Source organism: Xylaria bambusicola (genome assembly GCF_022495145.1).
Source record: "Xylaria bambusicola strain CBS 139988 unplaced genomic scaffold F5B22scaffold_24, whole genome shotgun sequence".
Lineage (NCBI taxonomy): Eukaryota > Fungi > Ascomycota > Sordariomycetes > Xylariales > Xylariaceae > Xylaria > Xylaria bambusicola.
Genome location: NW_025953577.1, coordinates 109,662 through 131,928, shown reverse-complemented (window position 1 = coordinate 131,928; position 22,267 = coordinate 109,662). Strand labels below are relative to the sequence as shown.

Here is a 22,267-nt window from a genome sequence, read left to right as displayed (position 1 = left end):
GACCACATCCTACGTAACTTGCGAAGGTAGTCATAATATTTGTTGTTGTGCTACCCTCATTTTCGTTCCTTGTTCCTAGTCTTGTTAGTTACTTTCTTTGCTGTCCTTAAACAGTGCACGGGTCGATAAGTCGCTCTTCGGATCATTAAGCCATGGTATCAAAGTGTCCAGGCCCTAACTCCTCCTTGTATCTACCTTCGCATACTTTGATTCACCTGTTCCATTATTATTAGACAATTGAGTGTTATATAGACTGCACCCCTTATGAGAAAAGTCAGATTTCCTCGTGCGCCCTTAGCCGAAAACTGAAAGATGGGATCACCCAACTTATGTATTATGGTTAGAATACCCCATGTCTCCCATACCAGCCTCACTCGCCTTTTATTCTTGATTGTCCCATTCTTCAAGCTCCAGTCTTGCATGAGATATCCCACCGAGGCTGTTGAAGGGATGCGTTACTCATATTCGACCTGATCTTGGCACTTGCTTGGACTAATTCTATCCGTATATAGACTCCTATGACGAAGCTATAACATTGATGCAGCCACTTCAGGGCAACCCTGATGTGTACTATATAAGCTGCTCTTGCTGGAAAGCACCTTAAATCCAGTGTAGCACTCGAACACTGTGCCTTCTACCCCTAGCCGTCTAGGCTACGATGCCTCCTTCGGCTTATGTGAAAATATAGCAAGTACACTCTGTAGTGTGCGGAAACTGTGGAAGGCATACATTCAGTGGTCTTCGCGGCTGGGAAGGCGCTTCTTATCTGGATGTAATTGAGAAACATATGAGTTCGCTTCTTATATTGTTTACATTGCCTCTTCTTGTTCTTCTCTTCCACGGCCTACGATTATCAAATTTATCATCATCATCATCATCATCCACCAATAGAAGACATGCACTTAAGTCACTATGGGGTACATTGAAAAAGTCATGTATTCGATGCGTGTGACCTACTCTCGGTGGCGGGTACGCTGTTTCCGTCGGAGAAACCAAGCTGTCATCAATAATACAGTTGGCCAAAACCACCCAGCTAACGCTGAAGGTCTAAACCTAAGACAATGGGACTCACTGGAAGGAAAACAATATGTAGACGCTGCTTATTTCAACCCCTTTCAGACTGAAAGCTTTCAGTCTGAAAGGATCACTAGAGCTCTGGCAAAGGCTCAAGATGATAAGTTGCTGTTGCCTAACTCAGAACTTGCTTCCCCTCCAAAAGCAGAGTTAAATCCCATCATCGCCACTATGAATGGTACTGTTTATAACTCAGATCATTCTCCAGAAATGATCATAGCCCTAGCAATGGCCGGCATTACACATTGGGATGACTCAGCACTCACTCCAGCTCCAAAAGCAGGCTCAGATCCGAATCCAGAACCAGGCGTAGGAGAACAAGCACCGGGATCGATACATTCATCTGGAGCAATAAAGTCCAAGCTAAATCCTAGGGTGCCTTGTTTCCAACCTCGCAATTATGTTCAGCCTCAAAGTGCTTGTACGTATCAACACACGGATACTTTATCTCGATCAATGATTATTGTCGGAGATGGTCTATATGGACCTATTAGCAAAGCAACTGTCCCAGCTATATCAACTCGCTCAGAATCCCGCTTCTTCCCTAAAATCGGTCACGCATGTCTTAGGCACCAGGATACGTCGACTGCCTCGGCTAACTCAGAACATCGTACGGCCTCCAAAGATAGCCTCCCGCCTCGTGTACATGGAACTCGACGAAGTGAGCCAACTTACAAGGGGAAAAGGATGACCCCTAAAGTCAAACTGCTACCTCGTGTAAATGGAGATTGCCCAAGTGAACCAACTTATACGGAAGCCGCGTTGACTGCATCAACTACCTGGGAGTATCGTGTGGTCCTCGAGGATAGCCTTCCGCCTCATGTAAATGGAATTGCCCAAGTGAACCATTTTACGAGGAAGAACTGGCGGCCCCTAAGGTCAAAGTTCCACCTCCTTCAGTGACATTTTCCTCAAGCGATTCAACCAATAACGAACATCCCGGAGCCCCGGTGTCAGAATTTACACCTCGCCAACGGGCTGTGTACCGCAAGGCTATCGGCGGCCCGACGAAGGTGATCGATTCCGGACGTACTGTTGCCTACGGAGGAGAATACCGCCCGAGGAGATGCCCGAGGAGACGCCTGCGTTAGATTGGTCCCAACTTACGTGTCCGAAGATGGCCGTCCTACCCTCCTGATTGAGGGCGTGTTTAGTATTTTACTGTTCGACTGGCATCTTTCTTGAAGCGTTGAATAGCATTGCATTTTTCGCGGTCTGGAAAGTGAGTTCCATAATATCACCTTTTCGAGCTCAAGAAGCACCGTCTCACACAAGTTTCGTACACCAAGACTAATTTCCGAGTTCTTAGCCCTTCAGCAATCTTTCTCAGCTATCATAGTTTCAGTTCAGCGCTACTTTAAGCTCTTCAGTCCATCTACATTCATTGTTTGACAACGTTTCTCTTGGGTTGTCATGACTTCAACTCAGAGCCGAATTTCGGGTCGTCCACTCCTTGGTCAGTCATACCAGTCGACGCTATTTCTCAAACTCGAACGGATATGGATTCCTAGCTAGGCATATCGATGAGCCGGCTTTGTCAGGATAGCCAATGACATATATTTGGGGAGAGAGCTTTCAAAAGTCAGAGAAGAATAGCTGACATTGGTTATCTTGTAGCGTAGATGTGGTTTTATATGAGCTACTTTGACATTCATTGCATACCTGTGGATATCTTTTGTGACCATGTACGAGATGTTATTCTTTCCTTTCTTTACTTGCTCGGTGATACACCGCTTGGATGGCACGATGAAAAGGATCTCGGCGGAATAGGGGGTGACAGTCAGATAGTGCAAGAAAAGGGGTTTGGTGGGACTCATCGATCGGAAGTAGCACATAGCAATATAGTCATGAGAGCCAATGCATTTTATTAATGGCGAGATCTTTTTATTCTTTATCTCACAAGGTGAATTTAGTCTACGAGTAGCCCCTCATTCTGGAGGAACGTACTAGTGAGTATACAAGTGACTGGTGGCATTTGCGTCATAGTAGTCTTGTCGAAAGTGATTCGGAACTCGATCGGTTGAATTTTTTCAATAATCTTAACCTAATGTAATAACGGACATTATATCTGTACCTGTTGTGTGTTACTACCGGCTAGATATCGCCATGCTAGGTAGTGTTGTGGCCGACGAATGGTTGGTAGCAAAAGCCACCGTAGATATCTTGAAATGATGGCGATAATAAGCCTCAACATTGACCAAACCCTGTCGAGTATGTGAGAAAGGCCCGAGACAATCACCGTTTGAGTATATTTCTGATGATGTCATGATTCCTCTAACCAAGAGCTCTGTTCTAGTAGATCAACCACCTGTTGGATTAATCTTTGGTCTTCTTCCAATTCGATACATCGATGCAGCCACGGCTGCTGTATCGTGTGAGGAAACCCTTGTGTCTTTTGCGCGGCTGCGGAGAATATATCCCAACATTCATTAAACCAGGAGCCTACTTCCTGAGCAGCGCTGTGGTTGTTATTGCGAGTATAAAAACTCTCCAACGCCGAAATGGCGTCGATGGTTTGCAAGTGAGTCGGCCCATAGACCGCATAGCAGAAGTCAACGAGACTACGGCCTATCTGCGTCGCTTGATCGATGTCCCCTTCCCGATCCTTGATCTCGAATAGTATCCAAAGACACTTACACCGTAGATGGTCGAATTCATCGCCGCTAGAGTCTTGCACCGAGTCTATCCACTCGAATATTTGTCCTATCCATGTGTCTGCTTCACTAAGTCTCCCCTGTTCAAGGAATAAACACGCCATTCTAAACCTCGCCTCCTGGAGCAGGAATTGACCAGAGACCGAGTTTGAGAGAGCCGCCATCATAGCTGCCAACGCTTCCCTCCCGAAAGGGTGAGATAGCATCCCGCTGCATTGGAGTTGGATGAACACAAACGCCATCTGCACTAAGCTGTTCTGATCGTTAGGTAACAGACCAACTTGTTCTTTCCACACACTTAGATAAGATTCAAATAATGCTGTCGCATGTTGCTGGAGACCTTGTAGGCCAGTTAACTTGATTCGCGACCAAACGCGATTGAAAGGGTGGCTGGGTGGTAGTAGGATTGAGGTGAGTTCCGAAGCATATTTGATGAACATGTCACCCATTTGTGTGTTCCTAGATCCAAGCAAAAGAGCTGCCTTATAAGTTGCAAGCCAAAAGAATGGGTCAGGGTTCCTTAAGTGAGATTTGTATTGCTCGAGACAGAGGTTAAGCAGATCGAAACCTTCTCGTGTTCGATTATGAGCAATGAGACCTTGCGACGTCGCAATGTAGTGTGCCCAAGTGAAGGCATCAGGCACCGGAGCTGTGGGTGTAATCCGCCATGCCCCAGCCTCGACTGAGCCTGTGATATAACCCCTCAAGATGTTCATACAGTCATGTGGGACCTTGAAATCTGTGGGGTCGTCGAGTTGCGGAGAAAGAGACGGGGAAGCTTCAGGGGTAGGTGAAGGCGTCCGGCAGATAATATGAGACGATTCTGGTGCCATTGTGGTTCGAGAGGTGTTCGTTCCCTTTTCTACGACAAGAATCTGTTCCAAGACCATAGCTGCTGCGCGATATCTGTGTAGAGTGATGAGCCCAATATTTCACCCAGCATTGTAGTGATTGATAACTTGTGGCCCATCTACACATGAGGAGAGCAACATGAAGAAAGGAGAAGTATGAAGTCAGGGGACAAAGATGTGAGACATTAAGTACGTACCGATATCGTTGAAGCCGGTCCGGACTGATCTTGCGGCCTCTTATGTAAACGACAGAGGGCTTGCCTACATTCGCCCGAGCTGTCTGCTGGCGAAATATCTCCACGGCGTCCTCAGCCTTTATCTTCTTCTCAATTTCCCACTGCTGGAAGCGCGCCTTGTACATGCGCACACTTGTGACAGGGCCATGTCAGTAACCAATGGGCATAATGAGGAAACACAAAGTGCGCAATAGCTCAACTTACGTTGCAAAAAAGTTATATTTTTCCTCCATGATTCTCATAGTATCTTTCAATGTCTTATTCTGGTCTCTATAGAGAGTTGTGATCAATGACCGATGGTTGGCCCAATCGCTCGCTGTGGCCCAGCCATCCTTAGGACGACTGGTGCCCATGACGATGGGGAAAAAAGCACCAAAGAACTTTGGAGAAGACTAGTGATTTAAGATTGACAATGTGACGTTACTATGGAGGCTGAAGACGAGACGCAACATCAGCTCGCGTGCACATATAGATGGTATGGTAGGTACGTATATCACGGTGTAAGAATGTGGGCTTGTGTGGTGTATAAAGGAACCCGGTTGACTGCTGTCGGCTTATACATGTAAATGGAGGAGGGTGGTACGTATGGAGTGCGATGGTGAGACGGCATACAACACAGGAAGATAGATATATTGACGCTGGATCCATGCTTGGGCCGGTAGACGAGGGTAGAAAGATATATCGGTCGCCGTATAGGTAGGAAGGTAGTACAAGCAGATTCAGGGTAGCATGGGATTATGTTGGATGAATCTGGCTGGGGGCGCAATCGACGGCCAGTCGCATCGGCTCTGGATGGATCCTAGACCAGGTACCGTCGACGATTCCGTGCAGCTCAATGGCTCGATGGGATGTGTAAGCCGGCATGGCACAGGGGTTGTTCAAGACTAGGACTATAAGGCAAGGGGACACAGACCCAGCCAAGCGAGCTATGGCTGCGCAGGCCTCCTCCTAGTTAAGATAGTATAATACCGCACAGAGCCAGGAATCCGGTAAATAATACAATAACACCTAATCTAACCTACTGTAGGTAGTGTACCGGTAGTATAGTAGAGCCAAGTGGTGTAGGGGAGTATATATGTAGCTCACAGACTGAAGTTCATGATGGATTAAGTATGTAGGCACCAAGGTTACATAATTAGGAGGCACAAAGTGTATAGGTACCTAGGAGGTGCTAAAGCTGCAGGCCGAAGCTACTTAGTTGATTAGTTATTCGAAGGGGACCAGTCTGTCTCGGCCGTTACTTAAAACAAATGACAAAATACCTACTCAGACTCTGTCGGTACAGATTGAGGTGAGACATTGGTCATTTACATAGTAAGTAATATGACAAACCACAAACCCGTACATGGTAGTTTAGTGTACCTAGTATGACTGATCAGATCCATCAGTGCACCACATCCTGGTAACAACGCCATGTACGAGTGTGCGTGGTGTAGGTAGTGTACATGTGCCGTTTCAATAGGTGGCAAGGCGTCTTGTCCGAGTTGGAGTCGTTGGCCACTACAAATACGATTGGGCGCTGCAGGCGTGTATATAAATTGTATACATGTGTATATACGATCAATCATCACCTCGTTTGCTGCGTTGTTCAATGTGTCGCCGTGTCGTGTTCCTCAACAAAACTTATAGGCACGTAGGTAGGTACATACTTACTAATAGGTACCTAATCTCTACCATTCTCAACCGAAGACCCATGTACGGGAGATGCATAGCCGTCTATCCGGCCAACTACTAGACTACCTAGTATATTCTTCTTCTTCTTGTCTTCTTTCTTTATATCAACTACTTAAGCATACTTATACGCACTCACGAGAGCTACTCCGTGACCCTGACCGTAATAGTGCTGCTTTAAGCGCTTCAACCAAGCGAGGGAGGCAACCCAGGATAGAAAACAGAACGATAAGATAGGCAATTATCAGTAGATACCTACTATGTAGGTAGGTAGCGTATCGAGGTGCGGGGTCACGCACAAGATACATGATGCATGTATGCAGAGGTAGTAGGTATGTACACTACTCGACTACCTTAACTGAGATGTCACATCAGGGTACAACACAACGCCTACTTCAGGTAATGTTCTTGAAATGATCGGCGGCTGATCATCGCAAGGTAGACATGGACTTGGTAATGGTGTAAGTAGGTAACCAGGTTACTTTATCTACCTAGTCTGATCTAGGTACCAGGATGTAAAGGATGTAACTCACGAGTCACGAGTCACAACTGTGTGAAGAACCTCTACTTAAGCTGGGCGCGCTTACAGTAAGTACTTAAGTAGGTATGCGACGCCTTGTATTACAGGGGCCTTAGGGACATGATGGGTACTTAGGCTCTGTGACTGCCACGCTGGCGGCCGCAAATACAGTATTTATTACAACCTGTTATTACTTTTACACTGTAAGGACGGCACGCAGTTCTCGATAGGTAACTGCTTAATTAGGTACTTGGGGATACATTTAACATGTGAACGGGATCTGGTCTTGGCCACATCAAGCGCCACACTCAAATTCAGCTGTGCACGAGGGTGCTTTAGGTAGGTACTTCGTACCGCACTTGCACAAACCCCGTTGGCCGGTCAAAGTGCGTGTCATCGTTGTAAACATCTACCAACCAAGTTGAACCAACAAACAACCTCGAAATGCCACAAACTGTCTTCCTCAGGTCAAAATAATGCCAGCCACCTCATTCATCGATACTCTACAAATAACACACACATATGTCTCACCTGCTGTGATGTGCTACTGCTGTTCCGTGTAGACTCATCTCCCCTCATGCGGTAGGTAGGTTGCCCTAACCTTCACCGTGTCAGATCCCGACTAATCGAGGGAGGCAACAGGAAACCAGGCGACATTTATAGCTTTCAGCCGAGGAACAACCTAACTTCGACCGATCCACCTATCCACCACATATCCCAGGACAGCAGCGGCAAGCTTGATACCTACAGTTGCCTCGACAAGGTACCTCGCCAACCCTTCACCGACTTCTGCCTTGTTTCACAGAGTCGATTCCCCCTCACTATGGTGCAGGAACAAGCACCGCCCAAGGCGCCCTTCCGCCCTTGGGGAACCAACGAATCAAATGGTGCCGCCGGCGTACAGCCTGTCGCCTCGAGGAAGGAACGGTCTGGCGTTCCTCCCGCCTCAAATACACCAGGCTTCGCCAACCCCTCCAACTCGTTTTCTCTCCCCCGCCCCGCGGTGAAGGAAAGAGTTTACTCGGGAGGCAGTATGGATGACAAATACGCAAACTTGTTCGTCCAGCCGAAGAACCGTCCAGAACACCATCGTCCACAACGAATAAACGGCCCGCTCCAGCCTTCCTTCAAGGACAAGAAGCCTTCCTCAAATCCCATGTTTGCTTCGGTGCCTGGCCCGGTCGGTTCGGCCAGTAATCCTATAACATTGGCGGATCGTGGCACTATTTCCAACTACAGCCAACCGGGTGTCTTTGCTGAGTACGTGGACCCAAAGAAAGCCGCAGCCGATATCAAAGCTCTCCTGGAGGGCTCTTTGGAGGACGATGATGAAAAGCTTCCAAAGGACCAAATTACCGAAGACAAGGCTCGGATTGAAGGGCTCAAAGTTCGACTCCTGCCTCATCAGATCGAAGGAGTTGAATGGATGAAGAATCGAGAGCTCGGCCCCGTTAAGAAGGGCAGAGTGCCTAAAGGTGGCCTTCTGGCTGATGATATGGGTCTCGGGAAAACATTACAGTCTATATCACTGATTCTCACGAACTCGAAGCCAACTGATAAGCACCCCGGCGTCGAGAAGACGACTCTAGTGGTTGCACCCCTGGCCTTGATCAGACAGTGGGAAGCTGAACTGAAAGAAAAAGTTGAAGACTCCCACAGACTTAAAGTTCTTGTTCACCATGGACCCCAGCGCACCAAAAGCTTCGAGGACCTTCGTCGATACGATGTTGTCATCACTACCTACCAAATTCTTGTCTCGGAACATAACCACTGTAATGGTAGTGTAAAAGCAGGATGCTTTGGCTTACATTGGTACCGGGTCATTCTTGACGAAGCACATACCATCAAAAACAGAAATGCCAAAGCTACAAAAGCCTGCTACGAGCTGCGAAGTGTATATCGATGGTGCTTGAGTGGCACACCAATACAGAATAACCTGGATGAGCTACAGAGCTTGGTCAAGTTTTTGCGCATCAAACCCTACGACGACCTGCGCGAGTGGAAGGATCACTTTGATCTACCAATGAAGAACGGCAAGGGCCATATTGCCATCAAGCGATTACACAGTGTATTGCAATGCTTCATGAAACGCAGGACCAAGGACATTCTAAAACAGGACGGAGCTCTTAGCACAGGGCCAAGTGAAAGTGCCGGTGACAAGAGCGCAACATCTAGCTTTAAGGTCACAGAACGCAAAGTCGTGGCTATTGCTGCTCAGTTTGCCCCTGCCGAGCGACGGTTCTATGACCGCCTGGAGCAGCGGACAGATAAGAGCCTAGAAGCAATGATGCGTGTTAAGGTAAATTATGCCAGCGCTTTGGTACTTTTGTTGCGACTCAGGCAAGCATGCAACCACCCAAAATTAGTAGAAGGCAAGTTAGAGAAAGACAAAGATGCACTATCGGAGGAAACTCGGCCGAAGAAGAACGATGCAGACGTCGATGCTCTGGCGGACTTGCTCGGTGGGCTCGATGTTCAGGCTAAGCATTGCGAAATCTGTGGCTGGGACCTCGACGGAGAACATCGTCAGGCGGGTACCGACAAATGCAAAGCATGCTTCGAGGACCTGGAGTACTTCAAACACCACGAAGAGGGTGGTGATTTGAAGACACCCAAAGTGAGAACCAGAAACAAAAAGAAGACCAAGAAAAACCAGAAGGCCGCGAAAAAGGAGCCTAAAATGGAGCAAGCCGAAGCCGAGACGTTCGTCAAACGAAGACCTAGGAATCGGCGCGCTATCATCGATTCCGATGAAGAAGAAGAGGAAGGCGAATGGGTTGTTTCTGGCGATGAGCAAGGATCGCTTCGCTTAGGCAAAGCTGGCGGCACTGATGATGAAAATGCCGAGGGTGAAGGCGAGACGATCAATACCGAAGATTCCGAGGAAGAGGAATCACAAGGAGGCAGTCGTTTGAATAGTTTCATCGTTGATGATGGGGAGGATACAAAGCCCGAAGATCTGAAAAGAGCCATAGAAGACTCAGGTTCGGACGACGGCGATCTTGGGTCGGTTACAGCCATGCACGCTCGGCTTTCACAAAAACCCTCCCAAGCATCCGAACAGACCGATGAGGGGAGCGATGCTGACACGGAATCTGATAATGAATCAGACTCTGTGAGTGATGAAGGTATTTCCGAGTCAGAACTATACGACGACTCAGATACCGAGAGTTCTTTCTTCCGTGGTCAGCAGGATAAACGCCAGCAAGTGCCACATGTACTTGCCTCAGCCAAGATCCGCCAACTGATAACAATCCTTCACAAGGAAGTTCAAGAACACAAGTTTATCGTTTTCTCGCAGTTCACATCAATGTTGGACCTTGTCGAGCCTTTCCTTCGCAAGGAGGGTCTCAAGTATGTACGGTACGATGGTGGGATGAAGAACGACGCGCGCGAGGCATCGCTTCATAGCCTGCGCAATGATAAGAGCACGCGCGTGTTGCTTTGCTCACTACGATGCGGCGCACTGGGTCTGAATCTTACTGCTGCGTCACGTGTCGTTATCCTCGAACCTTTCTGGAACCCCTTCGTTGAGGAACAAGCCATTGATCGAGTGCATCGCCTCACACAGACCGTGGATGTTATCGTGTACAAGCTCACAGTTGAGAACACAGTCGAGGAACGTATTCTAGAGCTCCAAGAGAAGAAGAGGCTGCTCGCTGAAACGGCCATCGAGAGCGGTGCCAAGAAGGAGTCGCTCAAGCTTGGCTTGAAAGAGATGCTTGACCTCTTCAAGCACATGAGTAGTGGTGGTAGTCGTCGTCGGGAAGACCACGACAGCAGCAAAAATCGTGATCTTGACTCAGCCGACAATAGTCTCGTCAGCGTCGCTAGCGATGCCTCATCAAGCCGACAGAGCATGCGGGGTAGCTCGTCGAAGCCGCAGCGTAACCAGGAAAGCGAGGTTTGGGGACGTCGGTGGTGAACAACCCCAAGATCTACTGTTTGCATGATGTAACGACGGAACGCAAGGTGTTATGGGGTTACGACGTGACGGTGTACACAGCCGCTAGTTGGAAACGGCGTCTAGGGAATCGGGTCAATCAATGAAAGGGGTCTGGGTCTACGGTTGCGTCTACAAGGGTAAGAGGGATGGTCAAGGGGACATGGGTATAGGAATGCTTATTTGTGGTTTTGAATTTTCGTATGACAGTAGATTTTTCCTCGATACAATACACAAGGCTTGCAGCTTGCAATACCTTCACGATACTTGTTTCTCCCCCATGTCCAAACATGATACTACCTTACCCATAAGCACAACCCGTAAGCACGATCCATAGACAAGAAGTGTAACTGCTATTATACCCTCTTTGATTCTTTCGAAACACCGGTGCAACTGTAGAGTCCGGTACACACCTCTTCCCTTCCTTATTACCAATAGGTCTCCGTATCCGTGTATCCGCTCCCTCCCTATCTGTCTATTTTAAGGAACGGCTGATGGGTATCTTGTCTTGGACATCGCAAGATTTTATGCAACACCTCCTGTATCAAGCTGGATAGTCACACACACATACACATAGGAGATGTAGGACCTCTTGCGAGCTGATGTGTAGTTGCATTGCTCCTGAATGCCCGTTCGCGCTATTGCGCCTGTGGCGCTTTCCTTTCGATCCTTACGGTACCGGCTCGCGGGCCGCGCCCGCGGGGAGGAGGAGTAAGCGAGGGGGGCGCTTGATAATCGCGATACTCCGAGATAACGGTGTGGCGCACCCTCTTTTAGGGCGGAATCGACGACGACGACCAGGTACCAGGGTGTTATGTTGCTGCGAAGCAAGGGTTCCATGTCATCGACTTACAGTAGGGAAGATAGATACTGCCTGCACTTATCCCAGCTGTAGGGCCGCTAAGCGAACAGATCCTGCGTATACATTGCAGGATAGGTAGCCTCGGACCCAATCAACGGTAGCACATGTTGATGTATCTTTTCCTTTCTCACGCTTACGACGCTCGATATATCTCGATGACTATTGGCGAGGGATAACCTCCGTCCTCGCTAATGGTTGGGTTGGAGGTGTGCAGTGCAAGGCTGAGGGAATGTTAGGCATCAAGGATGTCTCGGGATCCTGCACATAATACCTACTTAGGCACGATCGTCTAAAGCAACGTGGGAAGAAAACGGCAAGTATCTCGACTATCTCGGCCGTCTGCTTGGGACCTGGTCCCTGGAGGTGGAGATATCTAAACTAGAGCAATGATGGCACAGCTTGGTCAACAAATGGGAGCTTTCATTTCGCATTAATATCTTGTTTCTCTTTGGACGGTTAGCACGGGACTAGAAAGAAAATTCTTTCGAGTTGACCATTCATTGCTTAAGTAGAATGAGTGTGTTGTAATGAATGGCAAGCTAGTAATGCCATATGGACCTATTACAAGGATAGATATGTTATGTTCTTTTGGGGGGTGACGATTTATAGGGCGTATGTCTCAAGTCTGAAACCCGAATCAATCGTACGTTGATATTCAATTGATTTCAATGATTGAGTAACTTGGCTTATTGAACCTTATATATGTTGTAACGAGAATGGGATGCCTTGAGTAACGATTCTTTCCCAAGCCCCTTCTCCCCCTAATAGTACAACATCAGGCGGCCAAGTCATGCGTAATATAGAGTCTGATACAGCCAGACAGATATGTTAGCAGAGGATACTAGGTTGGATATTTGGCAGGAGGTAGTTAGGGGCTGATAGACTGTTTAATCAACACTGGACCCCGTTAAAGCTATTCAGGGGGTGAATATGACCGATTCCATTGAAGCCATCATATACTTGTACGAATTACAATTCTTATTCTCCACGATCAATGGCTGTATTACTATTTTCAGTATATGGAGGTATTGACCCAAAAATGGTTGGTCGCCACTACGAAATCTGGCAAAGGGGCTAAAGGCTTTCGTAAGGGGTACTCCAAGGACCTTGCCAACTGGATTGTAGAAGCATTATTCCAGTCGTAGTGCTGTAGGAGGGGATTATGTTTTGGGGTCTCTGGAATGAATTGTTCAAAGCTTCGTCCTCCACAGATATCAAGAGTGAATAGCAGAACATCAAGTATCTCACGTAACCTTGTAGAGACTGACATGACCTATTCATCTCGAGCTCGGAGGTGATTCACTGTATATTATTTCTATCTCTCAAAGCTTGACTTGTAGATGCCCACTGAAGATGCTCCAAGTAGCTGTCGGGCCTGTATACCTACACTAAATTCAGTTCTATATAACACTTAGTCGTTAAATCCATATCCAACACTCGTGAATCACAAGGCTTGTTCTCCATAACTCCCCAAAATGACATGCTAAGAGAAATCTATCGTCCACATTTCCCTGATTTTACCTCTACTAATTATTCCAATGTCACTGTCCCTGAGGATAGGGTATCTTGCGCCATCACCATATAAGAAGCATGGCTATCGGATTTCTCGAGGCAATGGTAGTGCCCGACTACGTTAATTTCGGAGAGCTCTTCTTCTTCAATGCAGCAACGAAGCCATCAAAAGAAAAAGGATATTTCGCTGGGTGGAGGCCGTTCGTCTTCTACGTACTCGATGGAGACCGCTGTGGTCTACATGACTTGAGCACCAATAAGAGAAAGTCTCGCATTTTCTCCCATATTCCCGGTTGATGATATGAAAAGCTCCTGGAAACCTACTAGGAGGACTTCTAGAACTACTATAAAGCAGGGCTCAACCTACGCAAATAGAGAGTACTCTTACGCTAGCGTAGCCACTACCAAGAAAATCAGCTCTCTTCCAGACCAATCTTCCCATGGTTTGTCATTACAGGACAAAAGTCGAGCTCCGGCTACCGTCGAGAGACTACCACGCCAGAACGGAGTATACAGCCCGAGACACACGTGCCCATAGAGGAGTAGTTTTTCCAGGAGAGCCCTTATCCATGGCGCCCCAAGCGGGGTGTTCATGAAGATCCGTCGTGGAATCTGCTGGGGATATGGGCTCTCGAGGGCAAAGATTCCACGTCGTGCGCAGAAAAACAGAGTAATTGCCGGACGGCTCACGACGCTCGCTCATTCGTGCCACAGCCTCATGGGCCTTTCCTACGCAAGGCGGATTACCACAATGAAGGACCCGATGAGTTGTTGGCATGGCTTCAGCTGCCTAGCTCGGGTAAAAGCTCGGGCAGTAGTTCGCCTGAAGCATATGTATCGCAGATTAAGTTCCGTGCAAACAATTAATTGAGTGCTTCGACTTTACGGAGATCTAGTCAAGTGATTCAAGCTATCTGGTCATCGCATATAGTGTTGAACAACCCCCTCCCTTAAGATATATCTTTCCGTTATTTGCAATTCCATGAAATTTGCATATCCTCTAATATCGACTTCTATCACGGCCCGTCGATTGGAATCTGCTGATACGATTCTAAGTTTTGTTTTAATCTGTATGTAGAACTCGGGTATTGAAGCTCTAACTACAGAATCTCAGGACCACACGATGGAGAAGGAGAGTTTCGGTTGGAGGCTGGCCACTTGGGTTGAAATTGTCTTGATTACCTCCCACTCTTTAGGTAAAGATATCGTATTGTGAAGTTATGTGTAACTAGCATTTACCACCCTTCCGCTGAACCTTTTAATGTTCATGATATCTCAGGCGCTCTTTCATGCTAGTTGAAGTCAAACGTTACAATTGTGCCCGAGTTTGTTTGATGTGTCGTTTTCTACTTAATTGTTGTATTTAACTTCTTCAAGCTTGCTCAAACGGGTGACTACCACGACCTGCGCCCCCTTCAGTTTCCAGAGAAGCATCTACGCTTCTGATACTACGACATCTAGCCCATTATCGGGACCTTTACGAGGATGGACGCCAGAACTGCTTGCTAGTTTTACGTCTTAGATTGATCGTAAAGTAATAACTTATTTACGTCGATTTCCTCTACCAGCATTCGTTAAAGCTATAGCCATGATATCGCTAGACTCACCACCTTGAGCACTCGAACACTCAAATTTCTCAAGGAGTAGCTCAATCTTAAAAGGTTATAGGGGTTAAACAAAACCATACCTATCATACCTCATCCCTCCGTAGGCATATCGTAAACATGTAACACACCTGGGCAAAGCTCCTTCATCTCTTCATCCAACCTCCTCAGGACAAATCCATGAAACACATAAAAGACTACACGTTGCAAACAAAGCAGAGGTTGGGTAAACAGTTTATATATTATATCACCAGAAATAGACCTCACCTGTTAGGTATAGGTGAAGCTAACCTGCTTATCAAAAAGAGACAATATCATCTGGCACCACCGACCTAGATATGATACAGAATCCACTGCCCAGACCAAGCCAAAAGGACTACACTATATAACCTGAATTCAAACAGAGTGCACAGCATAGCACAATGCTAAGCATTCATGGCTTTGCCCTCGGTCCACTATTTCACGTGCTGATTCGCTATTCCCCATTATGTATCATATCCTATAGCCTCAAGCGCTTACCCTGCTCAACCTTTTCAGCACTTTGAACCTGTGTCTCCCATCTTTGAAATCGCGATCATTTCACTAAATTCCAGTACAATTATCGTATGATTCCGTCGGCTTCTAGACTCCCTGCCTCGCTACCTCTTCAGTATGCAGCACCTTGTCTATAGTAATCTTGTGGTGCACTTGGTTCACTACCGACACCTGGCGGTACGTAAGCCTTGTAGTGAGGTTGCTGGGCTTGTTGACTAGGTAGCGACTGGCGTGAATCGTAGTGCTGGCCGCCGGGTTGTAGAGGAAGCGGGGTTACCCCGTCGGGTACCTGGTTATGTGGAATTGGTGGTGCGGCCCCAGTTGGCTGGGGCGGTGGAGGTTGAGACGGTGTGTCAAAAGAGTCTTGGTGTTGAAGGGGACGGGGATTGGGATTATAGGCTGTATATTGCGGCTGGCCAGAGTGAGAGGCCAGGGCGAGAGGTGTAAGCACACCTTGAGGAGGACCTGATGGTCCGGGAGAGGCCGATGGAGCAGGAGCTGTAGGGCTGCTATACATATCGTCTTGGGAATAGGCGGATGCTGAATATGGATCCGGTCCACTTGCGCTATTATGAGTCGCCACGGGTGAGTCGTAAGCTGGTGTAGCTAGTTCTTGAGGGTTACCGTATGTACTCTGTGGTCGTTGCCCTCCCAGGTGCGAGGCAGGTGTGTAGGGTTGATATGCTTGCTGGGGAGGTGGGCTGGAGGTGTGCTGAGGTACAGGCTGTTTACCTGCAGCTATTCGTGATGGTTGATCTCGTGGGGGATATTGCTGTGAGGGAGGCGGTCCGCCTTGAGGAGGCACCTCGGCGCCTTGGAGATAGAATGGCGCTGGTCCAGGAGTTGGTCGTTGGAAATTAGGTGGCGGTGATGTAGCCTGGTATTGATTGTGCTCTAAAAATGAGTGAGATTGACCTTAGAAAGATTGGTCTAGCCCAACATACCTTGTTGCGGTGGCCCCTGAGGTCCAGGGGTATAATATCTCTGAGGATCTTGCGGGCCCGGGGTTGGACCCTGGGGAGCGTAGCCCGGACCCGGTGGGCCAGCCGGAGCTCCATATCCTTGAGGCACGGGGGGACCGGCCCCATAGTGGTGATAATTGTGTTGTGGCGGATGAGACATAGAAGACTCTAACAATGATTCGTAGTCTCTTCTTGCTTTGATAAACTTTTCGTTTAGCTGCGTAAAGTCGTCCTTCTTCTGGGAGTATTTTTCGATTAACTTGATCAACTTCGGCCGAATTGCCAATGTTTGGTGATACAGTTTCTGGCCATATTAGCAACACTCAGCGGGTTTCAAACTGGGCCAAATCCTTACAGAAATCTCCTCATTATCCTCTTCGCGTGGTGCCGTGTTGGACGTGCTTAGTAGTGTAAGTAACTTCTCCACGTTTTTAATCTCGGCGAACACCTCAGCCTCCATCTGCGCTTCTCGTTGTAATTCATCCGGCGTTGGATCCGTAAGCTTTTCGACATAGTTGAGGGGAAAGATGCCCGTCTGGCCTTTTAGAGAGCCCCGCCACCAGTCCTTGTAGACAGACTCTAGAACAGCAATGACGTCTCCCTTTCTAAATTCCAGCTCGCCAGGTTCGGAAGGTACAAAGTCATAAAGCGCACGAACGCGAGATACAGTTGCGGCAGTGGTACCAGTAGGGTGTGACGGTATTGGCTCGGCCGTCCCAGTTGATGCACCAGCTCCTTGGCTGGGACCGGCGCTAGAGCTGGGACCGGGCGGGGAGGACGTGTTCTCAGTCGCCTTCTTTTTCCTCTCTTCCTCTTGCAATGATAACTTGAGGGCCATCTGTAGCTCGTCCTCCTCCTTTTGACGATCAAGGTCGGTGAGCCCAGTCTTTTGGGGGGCCGAAGGAGGTTGCAAGGTTGGGTTACTCTGCTTCAGGCGGTAGTAAGCATCGTACATTATCCCGAGATCAGCATCATTGCTGAACATGTCGGACCATTCCTTTGTGCGTTCGAGAATTTTGGCCTTCACTTGCTGATGTGTGTTACGGTCGTTGGCAAGCTTTAGAAGGGCGTCTGTGAAGGAGCGGCTAGCGAGTTCGCGGTGCATAGGCTTCCCGCAGTTCTGGGAGAGCGCATTTGCGAGCTAATAAAGCCACTGTTAATTTGTTTCTGTTCAGTTTGGGAAGTGAAGCCATGCAACTGTCTACGCACCTCAAGTGTATATAGCTGGACGTTGGCATTTCGATGCGCTAGTCGTTTGATCAAGCCTTGTATAGCTTGGTTGGGACCATTCGGGTCGCTCGAAACCTTGTCGCAAAGATCGATGATAGCACCCCAGTCTTCGCTCGTGAGATTCTCGTCGGTTGCTTTGACTGTAACAGTAGAAAAAAGTCAGCAAGTCAGCAGGTCTGGAGAAATCGCACCTCTCAGCCGGGTTTCGGGAGGATGACGTTACCGATGCCCTCATCGTACGGGTTGCTCGCAGCACCACGGAACATAGTGAAGAAACAAGCTGTGCTAGCTGTCCTGATACAATCAAATGCAGCCTGTTAGAAATCCAAAGCGTTATGTGTTGCGATCACTGAGGAGTTCGAGTAGCTTGGCCTAGGCTTTCTAGAAAAGTAAGGATGTAGAAGCTAGGTAACTACTTAGGGATGGTATCGTGATCGGGGATGGTGGATGGTGGATGGTGGAGAGGTGGTGACGACGTTGGCCGCGCATTGCTCTGGGCACTAACGCAATAGTCTAACCTGCCCTGGTAATTCGGTAGCCTAGATATATCTGGAGGGGGCAAACGACAGCCGGCTAGGTAACTGCTAACACGGTTCTGCCCAGCTAGAAGCCCAGTATTCTGCCCACTGAGGCAGTGTAATAGCACGCTAACGAGGCTCCCTAAAATGGCTGTACTGCACCTACGGTAGCTAAAAGATTCCGGGGTTCTGCCCGGCGATCCCCACACCAAAGGGCTATGCAAGATGACGCCGAACCATCAAGGCTTGACTCTTCTCCAACAAGTGCAATACGCGTTCAACTGTTTTTTTTTTTGTATGGCTGCGGATAGGTTGGGCTATTTCAGCGGCTGCAATTGATTGGTCAAGGTTGGTATATTTGAACAATTGGTGGCTATATTCTAAATGCATTCATTTACAATCGAGTCATGGAGAGGAGGGCGCACGTCACGCATGCCAACCCTAGTCTAATACGACCGTCGTCTATATATGAACACTGGCCCAACTTTGTATGAGGTGGGAAGCCTAGGTATAATGCGAATGATTAATAACACTAATGCAGAAATGCCCTCCCAACGCCGGCAGTCATCATCGAGCGCATCAAGAATAGGAGCATATCAATGCTCGCTCGCTCGCTCTCGACTCCAGCCGCCATCATACCTTGGAAGTCGCCTTGTCGTATCTCCATAAACGCCATCCTGATTGACTCCTCGATGTGATCCAAACAGTTCCAATTTGTATATATATTCCGTAAACAACCACATCCAGAAGGGAGAGAGCCGAAGGGGGAGTTTCTGTGCCTTGCTGGCACTGAGGCGCACCATCGAAATGGCCCGAGTATCCTAGAGGTAAAAATAATAATAATAAAACAAAGCCCGCGAACAATCTGTGTTCTGAGCTTACCAACGACGACTCCTGTGGCTCGTTTCGTACACACCTCGCTCTCCGCCGGGGCCAGCGTTTCTGATAGTATCACGATTCTCCTCGAGGCTCCGTCGTGATTGGTCACGGTTTATTTCTGACATGTCAAAAAGAAGCGGTTCGTCTTCTGTTTCCTCTGTAGAACCACCACCTGGCCCACCAGTGGCGCCGCCGCGTGAATATCCACGACCATACCGTCCATAGGAGCCTACGAGGCTGCCACTACCGGAATGTGGCGGTGTAACCCCTCGACCGGGGTTGCCACCGTAACGCCTGCCATATGGTGACCCGGAGAGACCACTGAAGAAACTTCCTGGTGGACGAACTTCGCGTTCAGCGGAAGATGACGCCTGCCCTTCCGTATCGACTGACCCGATCGCTCGTATGTCAGCAGGTGGCTGAAGAGCTGGTGAGGCTGTTACCTCGTCTTCCTCGGCAGTGGCTCGCCTAAGCAACGTACTAAGGCTGGGGACATCACGATCTTCTGCTCCAAGACTAAGGCTACGCCGGGCTTCTCCATCATCATCATCAGATTGGACACGAGGCTGATGGGCAACAGAACTTGATCGTCGTGCATGAGGATACGGTCGTGGCGACAAAGGTATGTCAATGGCCGTGGTTCTCTCAAATGCAGCTGGGACATTCGTGGGGACTCCCTCTGGTAGGTCGACATCACGATGAGGTCTGGGTGCTGCCCGCACTGGCGCCGTATAATCCACACTCGAGTTCTCACTAAGACGGGAGGGGATAGCGGGCGTGTGGGGTGTATGAGGGGACAACGGTTTCCCAGGCGACGAAGATGTCGACATACCTGGCACATTAGTCAAGTGTCGGCTAGAAGTGCTTAATGATCTCTGCAGTTGCATCGAAGAGTTCAAGGATTCGGTAAGGGCGTTGTTAGACTCGCGCATGTGATAGAATTTCGAGAGTTGAGCAGCGGTTCTCTTAGTTGCCGACTCGCCCCTTTTGGATGGGTCAAAACTTTGAAGTGTACGCTTGCTATCCAGCGCCTTCAGGAAGTCTTGAATACTATCGTCATCAGTCTGGAAAGAGCCTGAGCTACCTCCAGCCCCTGCTTCGTTGAGGAGGCCAGAACCTGGCTGAGCAATGGAGGATGAGAGGCTTTGTTTGCCACTGCTCATTTGATCATCCTCGCCCCTACTAGTGCCACCGAATGAGTGACGGCCACGGCGATGTGTGAAACTACTACTGAAACGGTTTGTGTTTGCTGGTCTTGGTGATCCAGCAACAGAATTATCGCTGGTAGTCTGCGGCGGCCCCCCTCGTAATGAAGCTGGCATCCCAGCCGTCAACGAAGATCTATTTCGTACATGTGTGGCCATGTTCACCCCCGACGTCCGAGGTGATGGTGGGACATCCTGATCTTGCAGGCGCGGGACGGGTGAGCCAGACAGTGACCCATGCTTAAAGGGCGAGGACTGAAATGAGACAGATGGGCGTCTACTTGATCCTTCTGTCATGCGAAGAGAGGATCGCCGTGCTATACTAGAGATAGGCAGAGAGTGAGCCGGAGTTTCCACGCTAGCAGGTCTGGAATCAGGGGGTGATGATGTATCTGAACCTGGTGCCTTCACCGCTCGGAGGGCAGATATGGGACTTGTACCCACAGGACCTTCACCGTGGAAGGTCGATAAACTCCCATATCGTTGCTGGTTTTCGGTAATATCATGAGCGTAGCGCTGATATGGTAAGGATCCGACTTCGTGTGCTAAGGAGTCGTGACGGCTGTGAGTTCTTCGTGGTAGAGACGGCTTGAACATATCATCAGATATCGCCATACCTATCCTGGAACTCAAGAGCGACTCCGTCTCGACCACTTCAAATGCACAATGATTCCGATAGCAAACTGAGACATAGAACCGACCCACAGGCACCTCGAGGTCACCAAACATGTAGTCGGTAGCTACTTCGCCTCTACCTTCAAGTAATGGCGTCCTTAAAGTGTCGGATCCGAAACTTCGCGATTCACCGGAGGAAACACGACAGCGAACTGTCAAGGCAGGATGTGTGCCTTTCGTCTTGGAATTTCTGGCTAGTTTCCACGTAGGTAATATTCCCGTGGTGGTGTATATAGACCGCATTAGAACGATAGCCTTCTTGTACACCGTGGGAAGGAGGGGGCCGAAATCTTCAAGGTCATCGGAGGAAGAGCCTTTCAATTCAATACGCCACCGCTCTAAAACGACATGACTGTTGGGCTTTCCCTGGCGCCCGATACTGCTGTCACTCGACTGGTCTGACGAGTTAATAGCTTCTACAACATCCCAACGCTTCCCATTCTCATCCAGAGCAGCTAGACTCTGACCGCTTTTTAACCGTGATGTGTCGAGGTAGGTTTCAATAATCATGGGCGGAGGGCGATTGTCAAAACTACCACATGTTTTCCATATGCGGAACTCCTCCCGGAAATCATCAATGTCGTCAGTGTCGAGTTGAAACTGTTGTTGACCCCCAAAATTAGCCGGACACATTCCATCCCCAATAGGGCTGTAGCTGTAATTCCTACTTACCCATCTGCTTGTCCTCCTTTCGAGAGATTTGCCCAGGAATATAGGAGTTACCTGCATTCGCTCCTGAAGAATCAAAGTCGCAGCCTTCGAATAGACATTCTTTATAGCAATATGTAAGCGCGATGTGGATAATATATGCACTCAGAAAGGTTTCACTGACCTGGATGATTTGGTCCAGCTTCTTAACAGAATCCCGGGTCGGGCCCCCTACTGCACGAGACGCCATTGTTCCGGTTGCCGTTGGTGTTCGTGTAGAGCTTTCATGGGATGCGGTGTCTGATGGTGAGTTTGGTTGACCAGCAATATTTGTAGGGTCCCGCTGATTGTTGGTTCTCATGGGATTTGTCTGGGGTGATGACGCCGGGGAGGACGTACGGCGTATAGAGCGTGGGGTTTGATGCATTTTAGATGGCAAAGGGCGAGGGTGATCGAAATATAGACAGGCAATTATTGTCGATTATATCGAACAGAGAATTGGGACAAAGTCTTTCAGCTACCGGGACTCGATCGATCAGGGACTCTTCGCGAGGAGAACCGAGGCACGATGCAGCCGATATAGTGGGAGCGGGAAATTGGTACGTGAGTTAGATGGAATTGGGGGTTTCGATGTGATGCCACCTGACTTTAGCATCCATTGTTCACAATATCGAGAGCAAAGCGGCATA

General features: G+C 48.6%; 5 protein-coding genes across 5 annotated transcripts; 2 read left to right on the top strand and 3 right to left on the bottom strand.

Annotated features, from left to right (window-relative positions):
- The first annotated feature begins 320 nt into the window (after window positions 1–320).
- Window positions 321–2,238, top strand: F5B22DRAFT_208078 (uncharacterized protein). Its single transcript, XM_047969656.1, has 2 exons — window positions 321–339; window positions 513–2,238. The coding sequence occupies exon 2, from the start codon at window positions 913–915 to the stop codon at window positions 1,975–1,977; it is 1,065 nt and encodes a 354-aa protein (XP_047830214.1). The 5' UTR covers window positions 321–339; window positions 513–912; the 3' UTR covers window positions 1,978–2,238.
- Window positions 2,239–2,947: 709 nt separating this feature from the next.
- F5B22DRAFT_608888 (uncharacterized protein) lies at window positions 2,948–5,042 on the bottom strand. The gene is made up of 2 exons (XM_047975103.1): window positions 4,777–5,042; window positions 2,948–4,634 (listed from the first exon to the last, which is right to left on the bottom strand). Exons 1-2 carry the CDS (start codon window positions 4,938–4,940, stop codon window positions 3,338–3,340), a joined length of 1,461 nt encoding a protein of 486 aa, XP_047830213.1. The 5' UTR covers window positions 4,941–5,042; the 3' UTR covers window positions 2,948–3,337.
- Window positions 5,043–7,280: 2,238 nt separating this feature from the next.
- Window positions 7,281–10,990, top strand: F5B22DRAFT_207992 (SNF2 family N-terminal domain-containing protein). The gene is made up of 2 exons (XM_047969654.1): window positions 7,281–7,588; window positions 7,649–10,990. Exons 1-2 carry the CDS (start codon window positions 7,584–7,586, stop codon window positions 10,929–10,931), a joined length of 3,288 nt encoding a protein of 1,095 aa, XP_047830212.1. The 5' UTR covers window positions 7,281–7,583; the 3' UTR covers window positions 10,932–10,990.
- Window positions 10,991–15,149: 4,159 nt separating this feature from the next.
- Window positions 15,150–18,146, bottom strand: F5B22DRAFT_608875 (uncharacterized protein). Its single transcript, XM_047975102.1, has 5 exons — window positions 17,877–18,146; window positions 17,633–17,793; window positions 16,779–17,564; window positions 16,406–16,727; window positions 15,150–16,355 (listed from the first exon to the last, which is right to left on the bottom strand). Exons 1-5 carry the CDS (start codon window positions 17,917–17,919, stop codon window positions 15,574–15,576), a joined length of 2,094 nt encoding a protein of 697 aa, XP_047830211.1. The 5' UTR covers window positions 17,920–18,146; the 3' UTR covers window positions 15,150–15,573.
- A 207-nt stretch (window positions 18,147–18,353) lies between these two features.
- F5B22DRAFT_608873 (autophagy-related protein 13-domain-containing protein) lies at window positions 18,354–21,625 on the bottom strand. Its single transcript, XM_047975101.1, has one exon. It carries the CDS (start codon window positions 21,561–21,563, stop codon window positions 19,050–19,052), a length of 2,514 nt encoding a protein of 837 aa, XP_047830210.1. The 5' UTR covers window positions 21,564–21,625; the 3' UTR covers window positions 18,354–19,049.
- Between the last annotated feature and the right edge of the window lie 642 nt (window positions 21,626–22,267).